The 15,887-nt window shown below is 31.1% G+C and overlaps 1 protein-coding gene across 1 annotated transcript in view; it reads right to left on the reverse strand.

Moving 5' to 3' along the window:
• LOC124364951 (pleckstrin homology-like domain family B member 1) overlaps positions 1–15,887 on the reverse strand; it is a 184,467-nt gene that overhangs the window by 91,357 nt on the left and 77,223 nt on the right. The window contains 1 exon segment of the mRNA XM_046820798.1: positions 14,007–14,097. Coding sequence (XP_046676754.1) covers positions 14,007–14,097 — 91 coding nt within the window.

Consider the following 15,887-nt stretch of genomic DNA (forward strand, 5'->3'; position numbering starts at 1 on the left):
AGGAAGGCAGCAATGTATATAATAAAAATTAGGAGATCAAGAATTGGTCCCTGAAGCAGACCCTTTGAGGATTCTGAAAGGGTTCTTCTACTTATGCCCCAGGAAGACTTTGAACTTTCGACTGCTCAACATAAATGTTAGAAGACGTTAAAGAACAAGGCATTAGAGAAGGTTTTAAAGAGATTACTGATAATCACAAACTGCTTTTGGAGTTTGTAGATGACCATTTCTAATTATACAGGATATTTTATAATTCATAATGAAATATAACTTCTTTCATAACTGACTATGTTAAAAACAAACACTGACATTTTTCAATTAGGCAGTAAACAAATTTAGAACACTGGAAAATATGACATGAAAAGCCTGAAGGATGAATATGACTAGGAAGGCAAAAACATGGGGAGGTAAGGCAGAGGGAGACATAAATATACCGGACAATTATAGAAGGTGAACAATACTAAAAAAATAAAGGAAAATTGATTATTCGTACAACTAGATTCCCAGCTGAGCAATAAACGCTGTTGCAGCAGATACATATTCGTTTAATTCTATCACGTGATAAGAGGAGGTTTCTTATAGACTGAATTCATGAGTTAACTTGCAAACCGCAGTTAAACCAAATTTAATTCTCAGATGTTGTAAATCAACTTACTTCAAGCTCATGCTTCTAAAATCTCCTATTCCTATTCACTTCATTGTTATTTGACATTGAGATACAACTATGCACACTATATGGTAGTATGAGAGGGATAGTCATCTATTGCATGGGCCAACACTGGACTATGGTATATAATGCTGCATTCAAATGAATATATGCTGTATTATGCATGTACTGGTAGCAATCTTTCCAATGGGATTTAAAGGATTCGGGTGTTAAAGATATGATAATTTATGAGCTTAAGTGTGTTCTCTTAATCAAGCATAGAGCTTCTATCTCACAACTAGGAGGTCAAACTACACTTCTGGGACCAGGAAATTTGAATGGATTAGTGATCATTAAATCTGAATGGTGAACTATGTCGCCCTATCACATATTATTTGGAATTTTTATGTCATTCAATTAAGATACTACTAACCAGCTACATCTCACTTGCTACTTTCTAAGCTGACATTTATTTTTCAGGAGAGTATCACTTAGTACTAAAAGGACCTTTGCACCTCCCTTACTTTTATTTAATCCTCACATCTGTACGCAAGTTACTACAAATTCTTAAGACTTCACTTTAAAAACAACAGTTTAAATAAATTTATTTAATACTAATGCCGTAATTAAGTAGCTTCATGGTAAAGTATTTAGTAAAGATTAAATTAAGAAGGTTTCAATGTACACGACGTACTGGCGGGTATGTTGTAATGCCAAACATGAGATCTAAACACAAGTGGACCAATCAGTTGTAAACCAAACCACGATGTGAACTCGACATGACTGTAACCAAATGTCTCATCACACATGTATTCTACGAGAACATTAACCTCTCTTGACCTACCTCACAGTCCAGCTATTTCTGTGCAATCACATGTTCCAAATTCTACGTCTACATTGCTCTCAATTCAACATTATAGGGTTTTACATAAATATTCACAACCAAGACTTTACATTGAATATAACTGATTCTTGCGCCAAAGTTGGAAATAAAGAATTTCATATTTTAAGATAAATAATTATTTCCAAGTATTGTAAAAGCTTCAATATCAAAGAATTACATATAAATTTTAAATTATTAACTCATTGTGCAAATAAAATTAGTACTTATTTATTGCAATGAACAATAAAACATTTATAACTATTAAAATTAAAACTACAATTTAACTGAGAAAAATACTCTCTAAATCAAAATAATTTACATCTGTTGATTCTTTGACCAAAACCTAGTCAAAGAATCCAATATTTGATGAACTTTAGAAATTTTAAATGTATTTTATTGTGAATTCAATTTTTCTTTATGAAAATTTTTGGGTAATGCAGATAATATCAAGAAAATTTGAATAGTTTCATAAATAGACAAGATGTTCATACAAACTGTACAAGAAAAAAGTATTTACTTGATCTACCCCCAGTCAGACTCGAAAAGACCAAAAACAGCCAGATATTTTTCAGTATAAAATTATTTAATAAATTACCAGAGAAAGCATGGAATGTTACACTTAATAATTTTAAAGTTACCATTGCAAAGTGGCTGAAAAATAAAGCTTTTTACACTGTTGAAGATTACCTAGCCTGTGATATTAGCTCATTAAGTTTTTAATCCATTGTTAATTTAAGATTAGGATTGTTAGCACATATTATATAGATTTTTAAATTATTTAATTGTAAATTTTATTGTTTTATTCACATTTATATTATTGTTATTTAGTTCTAGCAATAGGCAATACTGTATTTTGTCCTATAACTGTACCTAGATTAAAGATTAGATTAAAGATTAAAGTAGGCTATATAATATGTTGACTTTGTCTATTGCATAATATGTATTGTGCTTAATGACAATAAAATATCTTGAATCTTGAATCTTGAATCTTGATGACACTAGTTCAGTTTATTCTACATATATTTTTTCATTTCTTCTAACACACAAACCATGGAATTTCTCATAGTAAAATAAATTTAAACAGTCTTAACTGGCTTTTACATGGTTGATATTTTATGCTATTTATATGTATACATTATAATACAGGCATGGAGAATACGATTTTATTACAATTTTATAAAATAATTGAAAACTAATCATTTCTTTTTATCTGATTCTTCCATACCAAACAAGGCATGTGACTTGGTTTTTCAGTGTGATATTGTTCTTGCAAATAGAAAGCTGACTTGTCATGTAGAATTATAGATTGATTTACAATAGCCACTGCTTAAAACCCAATAAGTAATATAGCCAATTTAAAACTCAAATGCTGGAAATATAATTCTTTTTCAACCTTTTATATCTGAACAAATACTTTATATTTAAATGTATTCATTCAAAATTTTGTGAGAGTTTAAAAATTAAACTCTCCACGAATTTGTATTTATTGCTTTACAATGCTACATGTACTCCTATAGACAAATTTTTTGTAAGGGGACCTGATAATGAACCATGATTTTATTGGTTATTGTTATTCTATCATTATTTCTGAGCACATTGTTACCAAATACATGACATTTCATAATCATATTCAGGTTAAAAATTAAGTTTCTGACTTTGAATACACGGGTTGGAATTTGTCCGCTCATGACAACTTTATATAGTACTGCACAATACAGTAGGCCTAGATCAAATTCTTGCACTACCAAGTAAATAAGTTTGCCACACTGCAGTCAAGATGTTTTATTGCACAAAAAAAGCTGCTCAAGTAAACTACTTTGTTCTCACACAGTAGTGTTTATTTAGATAGATAGATATTGCTTTGAGATGTTCTGAAATACGCCTAGGATAAAAAAAGTTGGCAAAAGATGCGAGATTTTTAAAACTGACCCAAATAGAGATTTAAATATTGTTAATAAATCTTCAAATAGTGTAAATAATCCTTCAAGTAGTGTAATTAGTCCTTCAAGTAATGTAAATACCAATGTTAAGTACTAATATTTCTAGCGATGAAGGCAGGCCTAGTTCATCATAAAAGAAACTCAAGTATCTAGGATTGTGTACAAAAGAGGAGGAGTATTATGGAATTATGATGAGAAGTATTTGCAAAAGGGATTCAGCGGCACAGACATTTTGTTCCGTAATGAACTTACCCCAAACACCCTTGAGGTTTGATCAGTACAACAAAGAGCTATGTAGATGTATTTCTGAAGTAGCTAAGGAGTACATGGAAATTCCCAAAAGAGAAGCTGTGTGTGGGTCATTTTTAATTTTTGTAATTTGGTTGACAAAGATGTAAATCAATTTATCCAACTTGAAACCACTTTAAACTTAACAAAAAGCTATACAAGTTTGTGGTGCAAATAAACAAATAAGTGACGACAAAACTAATTTTACGTTCAGACGAACGAGTTGCTCAATGGTGTCGGAACGCAACCCAAAATAACACAGGAGAGATTTATCTCTGTTGACACAGAGACAAATTGTTTCGTCAAGAGTAGGCAAGTATTTCATCCTCCATTAGCTCCGAAGCTCTTCAACTAGAGAGAGGACTTTTGATTGTTGAACAACCAAGAACTATTCCGCTAAAGTGGTAAAGCAGAGAGAGAGGGCACCTGGGAGAAATTAATATTCCAGGACAATAAATACAGGGCCCAAGCTTAAGTGTTCTATAAATACCTCAATCAGCCAGACAGTCACACTCAAAGACTGTTTCTCTGATCTACAGAACTACTTTAGGTAACTATCAATCTTCACGACTCAAACTGACATTTCCTTCTAAGTGTCTTATAAATTAATCAGAGTAGTTTTAATGCCACATTCCTCTTCTGTCAGTGTTTAATGTAATCACCATTATGCATTCCTCCAAAGTATTGTCAAATAATTACCCAAGTTTACTTACCTAATAAACTATCTTGAAAGCACACTATATTTTTTTGAAGTAATGTAAACTATAAATATAAACCGTAAACCAATTAACCATTATGTCATTTTAATTAATTAAATATAAATTATAAACCATTTTTTGTAACAGGAAATCAGAAAAAAATTTTGTTTTATTAGGAAATCTGAATATTGTTTTAAATCTCACCCATATTATAACATCAAACCTAACAGCTGGAGTAAAATCAGCACAGCCACTTAAAAAACTAAATATTTATCTTGAATACTTTTAACATCTACTATGTAATAAAATCCTTAAAGTTTCAATTTCCGCTTTTCTCTGAAGATTTAACATTAGTTTTAATGCAAGCTCTTAATATCTAGTTAAAATTTTAGGTATTTTTTTAACTTTATTTAGAATCTCTTTCAGGCAAAAGCTTTTGAAATTACAGTTTTCGGTCTGTAACCATAGTTTCAGTTCTATCAAATGGTGAGTTAGTTTGGTAGATGTGCATTGTTTAATGTTAACTACTACCAGACATATGATCCATGTGAAACATAATAATGACCTAACAGAAAATGCCCATCACTTGATCATAATATTTAACACCTGTAATTAATATTATTGTCAATATCCCGACAGACATGTTTTTTCAGTGTTAAACTCGATAAGGAATGCACGAAAAAAAAACAGGGTGTTTTATAAGAAAAATACAAGGCTGACCATCATATTGAAAAATGTCGTCAGTTTTTAAAAGTTTGAAATACATATTTGAAATGTCTCTAAAACCAAGGAAAGGTTCTCCATTTAAAGTTTGCTGTCAGATTTATTGTTTACAAGATCACAATAGTAGCTCATTTAAAAAAAGACATCCTGTATATGCATAAAGGGTACATATATATTTATATATAAATATGTGTGTGTGTATAAAACCTGTGATCAGTGGTAGACTCAAGAACACAAAGGGCTTTGTAGAATTAAGGTCCACGAGACTATACATGAAAGGTGTCATTATCCAGAGCATGTGTACCAAATGGAAGAAGTTAAGAGAGAAAAGCAATTTTGACATGTGGGAACTCGTTTACAATGTGCCTTGTGTAGAATCTGTACACAGCTAGTTGATAGACAGACTGATGTCACAAATCACTAGGGCATCCAAGTGAAATTACACAAAATAACTGCTCCAACTGCTGCTGAATATGTGCAACCACTGATTGACCAAGATTCAATGGAAGGTGCAGCACTTCAACCCCATCAGTAAGAACAAAGGAAAACCCAAAATCTCATCTACATATCTCTGTGTATGCTTGATATGGCAGAGAAACTTCTTGAGTAGCTATTGAAGATAAGCTCACATCATACCTACCTCAGGAATAGGTGGCTGATGTGTATTACAGCCAGTGCTGTGACAGGAGTTGAAAACAGTTGCAGGTCAGGAGCTTGATCCTATGGCTGGAACATTTCATGCAGCAGGATCCTCCATATGAAAATGCCTGAAGCAAGCTTCTAAGCGGGGTACACAAATGATATTCCTGAGGTTACTATTACCAGACAAAGTGGATTCTTCATCGATTCATCACAAAGATTTTTGGCTTAGATGGGTGAAAATTGGGAATGGATGGGGACATGATATGAATGGATACGTTGTAGATAGACCGCTAAATGTGCAAATTATATCCAAGGAAGATATATCAAAGGGAGAACAATAAAGACATGAACTATTTGTTTTGGAGAAGAGTGCTCTCTGGACAATGAATGCTTATTGGGCAAAATCTAAAAAATCTGTTCTTTTGTTTACATGCACTGTTCTTTTGATTACCTGAATTTTGAGATAAAGATGGTTTATGAGGGAAATGTGGTGCTTATTCAGGTCCTGAAGCCTGAGGACACTCAATGCAGGACAACTAAGAAGCTAAAAACAATGACAGCAAGAGACGAGAAGTTGCCTGTCAGCAAGGTTGATTAGAGATCTAGAAGATTCGTGAAGCATGATCATGAGTAGTAAACTTGTTTTCTTTTGAGATTGATGTAGTTAGAGATATTTATATAAAACGTTATTAAATGGTCAATATTATATCATAAATTAACATTTATGCAACAAAGCACTAATGAGTTACGATAATTATCAAAGTGCTATGCAGAAGTTGCACAAAGTGTGTGTGTTGCTCTTGAGTTTTAAGAGAAGCTTTTACATAGACAATTACTGACAAGTACAAAAACATTGCTGAAGTCTTCTGCAATGAATGGTTATTTTAGTGTTGAATAGCACTTAACCTTGGCAGCCAACATATGAACTAACTCTTTATAAAGAATAACTTGCTGGACCTGAACTAATGGAAGAGCAGAACATTTACGACGGTTGTGGAAAGAAACAGACTCGCCTTGTCCATAGGAGAACATTACATAAACCGTCGCTGACACGCCACGAACACACCGGCCTCGGCTGCACCCCAAGCTGTGGGTCACTGACCACCGCAAACTGTTCTCTATTCTGAGACTTGCCTGTAATTGGTAGCGTTATTTTGATATACTCCTGCCGCAATTCAGTTGACAGCTCTTCATCAAGTAATCTTTTATTAGTTTTGGCATTTACGTTGCTATTAATTTGGACATGTTGGTGCCGATATAGAATTGGCAAGAGGCCACAACACGACACGGGACACATGATGACAGGTGTCTGTGTCCACCCCTCTTCCTACTCATGACCCTCAGCCATAAAACAAAATTTTCTTAAACAAAATGTTTGTTTATGAGTTATTTTATATATAACGCATTCATTTATCTAAGTGATGTCGCTCTAAAAATATTGTGTTTGATTTCATATTAAGAATGGAATAGAAACTATAGATTTTTTGTGGAGATACTTTTTATCAAAACATGTCAAGAAATATTGGGCTGGCAGTCGACCTACTAAAAATATGAAGAAAGTAGTTCTGTAAATCATTAAAACAAGACAGTAGAAAAGTTGCTGAAACATTTAATAGTTAATATAGTGACGAAATAATATAATATTGAACCTTAGTACCTGAAGATGAATTCCCAGAATTTGAAATGTACATAGTATAAAAATAAAAAGTTTTTAAAAAGTGTTAAAAGGTTTATAATTATATACATAGAAATATTAAGCTTTTGAGTTGAAGAACTTTTTTTACCTGTGTGACAGAATGAATTTTAAATGTCCCCCCATACCCTTTTCTACATTTCCTCAGGGATCAATTCTGGATTACCAATGACCATTGTTGAGCAAGTACTTCATTTAATTAAGGTCATGTTTTGGTATTAGGTAAAATTTGTTTAATGTAAAGGATTGTGTGTTACATGATTTTACTATATTTTTAATACTCCACATAATGCTGCAGTCTCTGTTTTTTAATATCTTTATTCATTATTCATAGGAGGATTTATTCATTATTATAAGTAATAGGATTTTCATGTAGTTCATGTATGTATGCTCAGCATTAAGGATATAACTGTGCCATGTAGGCTATGTTAAGGTTTGTGTATGTGTTTGTATTTGTATATTATATATGTTTTAAGGACATATTTTAAACTCTATGACTTTGTCAATGCATTGTTGTGTGGGATGGCAATAAAAATATTCTTGATTCTTGATTCTTGAGCCGAAAGCCAATTTGCATTTTTTAAGCACATAACCAGTTTTTTTTTAAATCGAAAAATGAATCTTCCTAAAAAGAATTAATAATCAGCCATGCTAGTTTCGGTGGATGTTGAAATGTGAGAGAATAGGTTTAAGGGTATGAAATTATTATTTTTCTCATATTATGTTTTTCCTAGCTTGATACGGTTACAATCGACCGTCAGGCACATACATAACCATCAACTATACAACTAGATAAAGAGACAGAATGTTGTACCTTAAAGGATTTACATATGGTTATCTTACAATAATTTAATATTCATTTACATCTTTGTGATTGCTTTATAAGTGTAAGAAAAATCTGAGAAAAACTATCAATTCATATTTTTTAAACCTTTTCATAACCTCCCATTCGACCTTCGCAAATCTGGAACACCAATAAATTTCTTTCTTAGTCAATATTTCTCTATTAATTTTAAGAAAACCCTAATTGTGTGATTGTACAGTACAAAAATTTACTTTTGGCTCCTGGATTGACAGGCCAATAAGAATTAAGTGTTACTACAATATTACACTGTATTGAAATAGTTCCTTAAAATTGTATAACTAATCCTAAAAGATGTTGATTTTAGATGGTATGCTAAATGAGAAACAGCAGATATTAGCATCTTTAAATTATTTATACTCATTTCAGCTAATTCATGAAATACTGACACATTAATAAAAATGATCAAAGTTCAATATTTTATTATCACTTCAACTGTTATAGCAGACTGACATCATCTTAGTGATGCACTACTGTTCTGAAAACAACTTTGGCCCTGATATCTCAATCTCAATAACTTTGAATAATATCAGTTTTTGTTTCAAATGGTGAACTCTCATTCCAAATTTCCTTCTATCATAAGTTGGGGAAATACTCTAATGTATATGCATTCAATATTTCTTTAGTATGCTACATACTATAATTTCTTTATATACCATAATTTACCAAATTTTCAGAAAATACAAAATAACTATACCAATTTGTTGTAAACTTAAAAAAAATTGTAAATAATATGAAAATACTGATATTTTGTGGACTAATCCGACATTCAGAGATCTCAGTGGGATTCATTTATTCGTTTTGTCCTGATTTGGCAAAACAAACCAACTTTAAAGGCAAGGCCACGAACATAAATGGTAATTAATTTTTTAATATAGCAAGTTTTACTGTATTGAAAAATAATTTTTTGAAAAAAGTCATTACAAAAACTTAAATAATTATATGTCTGTAGGTTATTCTAACTAAAACTTATATAATTGTTGCTTGTGAAAATCAGGATGTAATACAGTATAATGGTGTATAAAACAACTAACACTCATATAAATAGATGAATACCAATAATATGTGTACACAATTTAGTTTGTATGACAAATATATTTCAATTTATTGTCTTATTATTCTTTTGTTATAAACAAACGTGTTTATATGCAATCCTTTAACTAGTGTACAGTTCTGAAAAAAATACTGTTCTAAAAATATATTCATTAGTTACTTTCATGTCGCACATCGTTCTAAATATCCATACACTGGAAGAAAGGTCATTTCCGCTAAAGTTTTTCACCCATAACGCTAACAAATTGCCCAGACTTGGGCGAGAGCCCAGTCTCGTTATGCACCAGGCAATTTGACGCAAAGTCTGATTTAAACTCAGGCTTGGACTGATTTTGACAAGAGCTGTTAGTCAACCAATAAACTCTGGTGTGTATACAAAATAGTCATCAGTAGTAAAGTTCTGTAAACATTATCAGTTTAGGAGAGACAAGTTTAATTATGTGTTACTTCAGAACAGACTACGTCATATAATGGGATTGCTAACTTGTGCTCTTATTTTTACTTATGTGTAAAACTAGTTTGAAGTTAAATTTACTGCTATTTCTCTTTTCTGAGTGATATAAATGAGTATATCGAAAATAAAAATCAGTAGATAAAGTACAAAAGAATGTGTCTGGATTACCAGTATTCCTAGAAAAAAATTTACTATTTTATTTTTAGTATAAAAAAGTGAATGTAGTTTACCTATACCGAAGATTTTAAAAATCTGCAATTAGATAAGGAATTATTATACAATTATATCAATATCTATTACAAACCATACATTTTTTAAATGTCCAAATTTAGGTCAACTGATAACTGGTTATTTTCAGGATGGATTGACTTCTTAGTTGGTTTCATTATTATCAGTATGATTTGGAAACAAAAGAAAATTAGTTTCTTGTTATGAACTACATATGTTATGCAGTTAACATTTAATTGTTGGGAGCTATTTCTTAATTAATTTAATTTCATTTTATTTTAAATTTTTATTTAGTTGGACTTTCAAAACAACCTAGCAATTTTTCCTTACACAGTTTCTTTTCCGACTAAATATTTATGTTTGAACATCATTGCCATTACAATGGTCAATTTCATTGTAGAATAATTGTAAAAAGCTTCTAATTGAATGAAAAACACTCATGATTACCAGTTTATTTTGAAACTCTAGCTCATATATGTTTTATCCTCAACCCTCCCCCACCTGCACTATTTACTTAATTCCCTGAACAAATGTGGCTGAAGAGAATAGTATAATTTATAACAGATAATGGATGGATATTAAAGTTACGTTAGTTAATTAATATATTATACTACTATAAGTAGTAACTGAAGAGTATTTCTAAATGAAAATTATGACAGTTAACCCTGCAACTGGCATGAAAAGAACTTTCGTCGCCAAAGATCCGTCTGATTTAACAACAACGAAAATTTGTCGCCAAACAGTTATTTAACTTTTAGGAATTGAAGGTGATATAAATGATTTTTATTTTAAATATTCGGGCAGACCATTAAATATAGTACTGATTTATTGTTCTTATTTATTTATGCTCTTACAATTATTGTACAACACCGAACATCGTTCTCAAAGGACAGCTGACGTGAACATAATATGCATCAGCCATGTTGTTGCAAAACTGTAAACAAGTGCCAGGTTTTGTGTTTGGAATTACAAATCCAACAGTATTTGTGGAAACATGTATTTTATAGTGTTTTAGTGTTGTTATTACTGTCATTTAGCTTTCTTAGGTTATAGTTTTAATTGTTCACTATGAGTGAAAACTTTAGGCAAACGCAGTAACTCTGAATGAAAGATGAAACTTTGTATATATTGTACATATGTAAAAAGACGTAGAGTTTAAATTTACTATTTCATTGTAATATTGTTTTAACTATCATACTTACATAAGTATAAATGCAGTCATAACATTATGTTTACCCATGAAAGTTATTATTTCTTTAGAGATCAAACTATTAAAAAAAATAAAAAAAAAAAAACAGTAATTGCGCAAGTCTTTTCACAAAGCTATGTTACAAACAGGTTTTGAGGTAAAAGTTAGGATAACTATATATATTTTTAGAATTAGCACAGAAATTAGAATAAGTTATACATGTTACAGTTTTGGTGTAAAACTTATTTCTGAGCAGTTGCACGACAAAACATTTACAAAAATATGTTCAAAAATTTTAATTTTATACAAATAAATTATTTACATAGAAACTAACAATAGGTTATTGTTATTAGAATATTCTACAAATATTTGTGAATAAATTGAAATATAATTATTTACATTTGCACAGTTATAAAATGGATTACATTATAAAAAAACATATGCATGGCTGTTGAAATAGAGCCGCCAGTACAGAGTGATACCATTTCCAGTTCTAAGGTTAATGAATGGGAGTGTTTCTTTGCTCAGTATTTTAGGTATTAGATATCTTACGTTTGCTAGTTAAATGTTATACTTTAGAAGATAAGAATCCTAGCATAACTTGATAAACATTTCTTCAAAGTAGTTAGTACATCCTCCAAAGGGAAATTCAATTTCCAATTGGTAAAACAATAGGGAAGATCATTACCTGAGGTAGAATGGAAATATTATAATAAGAAAGGTTGGATTAATATACATCAAAAAGACAATAGACTAACAAAGGTCACTCTTCTCCTACGACAAGTTTCCATACTAAAAGACTTTTCGATGCTCCACATCCAAAGGATCTGATGTTAGACAAAGGCCTGATCTTCCATAGTTACAGTATTTAAGAGTATGAAGCCAGTTTAATTTAATAGTACGGTTTATTACAATCTGCCTTGTTGTAGGGGACCATTCTCTTGCTGGAATTTATGATCCACACAGTACATCATTTCAACAGAGATCTTGCAGAGATGGAGATGAACCAAGGTTGATAATGGGTGTTGTTAATTATTGATACTTTCCACCCATCCTTGTAACTAGTACATGGAAATATAATGCCAAATCCCTTTGCAATCTAGTTCCATTATCACAAAAATTTACTAAAAATAAACAACAACAAAGATACAAAATGGATATCTGATTACTGACGACTGAAGACCTCCTACCCTAATAGCAGAGAGTAGGAGCTGTGACTAACTCATTAGCTAGCTACTTATAGAGACACAATCGAGGAGATATAAACAAACAGATATAGTGGGTGTTTCAAGGGATCGGCCACTGTTGTGAGTTGGATGTGTAAATATAGTCGCTGAAAATATGTGGTAACACTGAACCTTTCAACACCATACCAACATGTGTCTCAACAACATTTTCTCTGTGTCACAATAATTTGAAATGATGTTATTTTTATCTGTTTTGTAGAAACAAAATGCACAAACTTTCTATCATTTTTAAATATTTTCCATCTGCTTTTCAATTATAAGACCAAAAGTGTGCAACCAAATTCGTAAGAGAGATTCAATAGAATGTTGGGAGTTTTCAATAAATGGATGAATGAATTAAATGTATTTTGTGTCTGGTGAAAAATATTTACTTCAGGTTTCTGTATTGTAACTTTTTAATCAAGTATTCTTAAACTGAAAGTTTTATACTGAAAAACCTTATTTTATTTTACTACATATTGAATAAGCACTCTGACCTATATAGGTTTTGACTAAATGATAAAGAACCAATATAGAGCACTGATAAAATTTATTTGTACATTTTAAAAAATAAAACAGATATTTTGTCATTACTAATACAGGTGATAGAACATAAAATTCACAATACTACTTGTGTGTTGGTTATGTGATGCTCTATATCTATATCAGAGTTAATTTTTACATTAATTCTAGCTGGCTCAATGATTTTTGTATTTCATTACATTATGTGAAATAAATTATTGGGTTTACAAAACTATTTGTACTTGTTATTTAGAAAATAATATTTCGAAAATTAAGAACAGATATTTAGAAAATAATATATTCAACATTTTGTACTTGGATTAAAGTTTTACACTTTTTTTTAATAATTCTAGCGAACGTATCTTGTTAAAAAATTAAATATATATTATTAAGTGGAAAAATAACTATACAAGATTTTTTAATTAATAATGCCGAAAATTGGTAATAAATGTTGAACCAAAATCACTTAGAAAACGGTAACCTCATACACCACGATACTACACAGTCCCAGCTCAGTCCAAAGGCTAAGTATTACACGTTAAACAGTTGTAAGGATGTTATGTGAATTAAATATTTCATTTTTAAATAAGGTAACGACAATTTTTTAACAACAAACACAAAACTAGCACGCTATAGATGGTATACTTAACAAGAATCATGCTGACACCTAGGAAAGTCTCTCATTTCAGAATGTTGGCTAAAACAACTGTATAAGAGTCATTTTAACAGTGTATACAGACCTGGTTTTGGGTACCTCAGATCAGTCGGATGACAAAATTACTAGTTATGTTCAGGTATCTTATCAGTCCCATTCCAAATTCTCAAACAAGAGTCAACTTTACATCATAATATATATTGAAACATGGTGATTAATCCACAAAAACCACACAAAAAACATACTTTTAACCACCACAGAACAATAAAAAATATTAAAGTCCACCCAACTCAATAAGTCTTACCTGTTCGATTTTTTCTTGATTCTGAGTTTCTTCAATTTTGCTTTCGTTCGGCTCGCTAGTTAATCTTTTCTCCGCATCCTCGCTGCTTGCACTAAAAATACAAATAAAATTCATATAGCAAATTTGTAATTTGTTTTATTCATTTTTTAACTTTACTTTTAAATTACTTGAAAACAAACATTGTACAACTAAATAGTAGAGGATGATTAATTATCTTACAGAGTCATTAATTGATAGCCCAATGATAAGAGAAAGTCCTAGACCTAATTCAACATAGTTTTCAAAGAAAAGAAATTTGATTTTTATTCAAAGTTATCTTATTATATAATAAAATATCATTGTTTTATAATAAATACCATACATATAATAAATACTACCTGTTTTTAATTGGGTACATAAAAAGTTTGTTAACAGCTTGTTTAAATTTTTTATGCAAATCTCACACTGTTTTAACACTATACCTAATTGATCCTCCCGTGGCCCGATTTGTAGATCTTTCACACTTGAACTGTCCATAACAGCTCTGAATCCCAGACATATAATACACATGAAAAAATTGAAAGATAAACTGGCTAAGTTCTCAGAAATATACTACAATATATTGAATGGCCTGAAAGAAATTCAAAATCAAAAATTGAATTATTAATATACACCAAGTACAGAGATAGTGTCAAAAGTAATTGAAATTAATCATAAAATTTATAAAACAGTATTGAGTTCATGACATTAAAGTGTACGATTTGTCTATTTGAATGAGACTTCTTGATAGAATTCCTCAGGTGTGTAGATGGCCTGTTATGAAAGCAATCTACGAAATACAGTCTTGAGTTGTGTTCCCTCTTCACCAGTATTTCTGGTGGCAGGTGGTTGCTCAACTTTCTTCCCATGAAGGTTGGTTTTATCTCATATTATATTAATTGATGAAGTGGGTACATTGTTGAGTTGCACTTTTTGTAGTAGTGTAAGTCTTGAGCCTTGTGAGGTTTTCTCTTTCCACAAACAAAACAAGTTCTTGGATGTAGAAGAACTAAAGATCTTGTCACAGTCAAGATATTTAGGGTTGATAAGGCATCTCTGCAGCATTCTATGGGAGGGAAATTCACAAGGATTCTAATTGCCTTTTGTTGAAGGATTAGAATTCTGTTTATGTTGATTGTTGAAGTTCTTCCCAACACAGCCAGAGGGGAGTTCTTTTATGAGTTTCATAGCATTAAAATTCAAACCTTTTATTATTAGCATACATGAAACCAACATCTAAAAAAATCCCTCCGGCTGTGAGAGGGATTTTTTTCACTTACTTTCTGGATATGCCTCGTACTTGTCACATTAGGTGGCATTCACAATAGTTTCACATCAATGTAAGTATCACATTCAAGGTCCTCCAAGGGATGCATAGGCACATTATCAAACACAAGAAGGGCTTTAATCGGCAACTTCAATTATGTCAACTTGGATGTTTTCTATAACTTTTAGAATGAATTCCGTCACTAACCACCCACATTGAACCACCAACAAATGCTTTGTACTGATTCACCTTTATCTAGGCGTAGTAAAATATTAAATCTTTCCTGTATTTTCACCGTTGTATGTTTATGTTTATCACTCATTTTCGCAAACATGTCCTTCAGACACTTAACACAGCAAAACACGAAAAATATTAGACACGTAACAAACAAAAACGATTGTCAACTGAATTGAGATGATTTCTTTACGTTTTGCCCGAAAACATTATAATCAAATCGATTTCTGCCGTGGAAAACTGTCTTGCAGGTGGTTTACTATTTCTAAGAAGACGATTGGTTTATCCGGTGGTTGAACCAACCGGTGCCGAACCAGAGGGAGTCTACAGTATTTTCATTAAAATATGAAATCATGAAAAAT

The sequence above is a fragment of the Homalodisca vitripennis genome, chromosome 6 (genome assembly GCF_021130785.1).
Source record: "Homalodisca vitripennis isolate AUS2020 chromosome 6, UT_GWSS_2.1, whole genome shotgun sequence".
NCBI lineage: Eukaryota > Metazoa > Arthropoda > Insecta > Hemiptera > Cicadellidae > Homalodisca > Homalodisca vitripennis.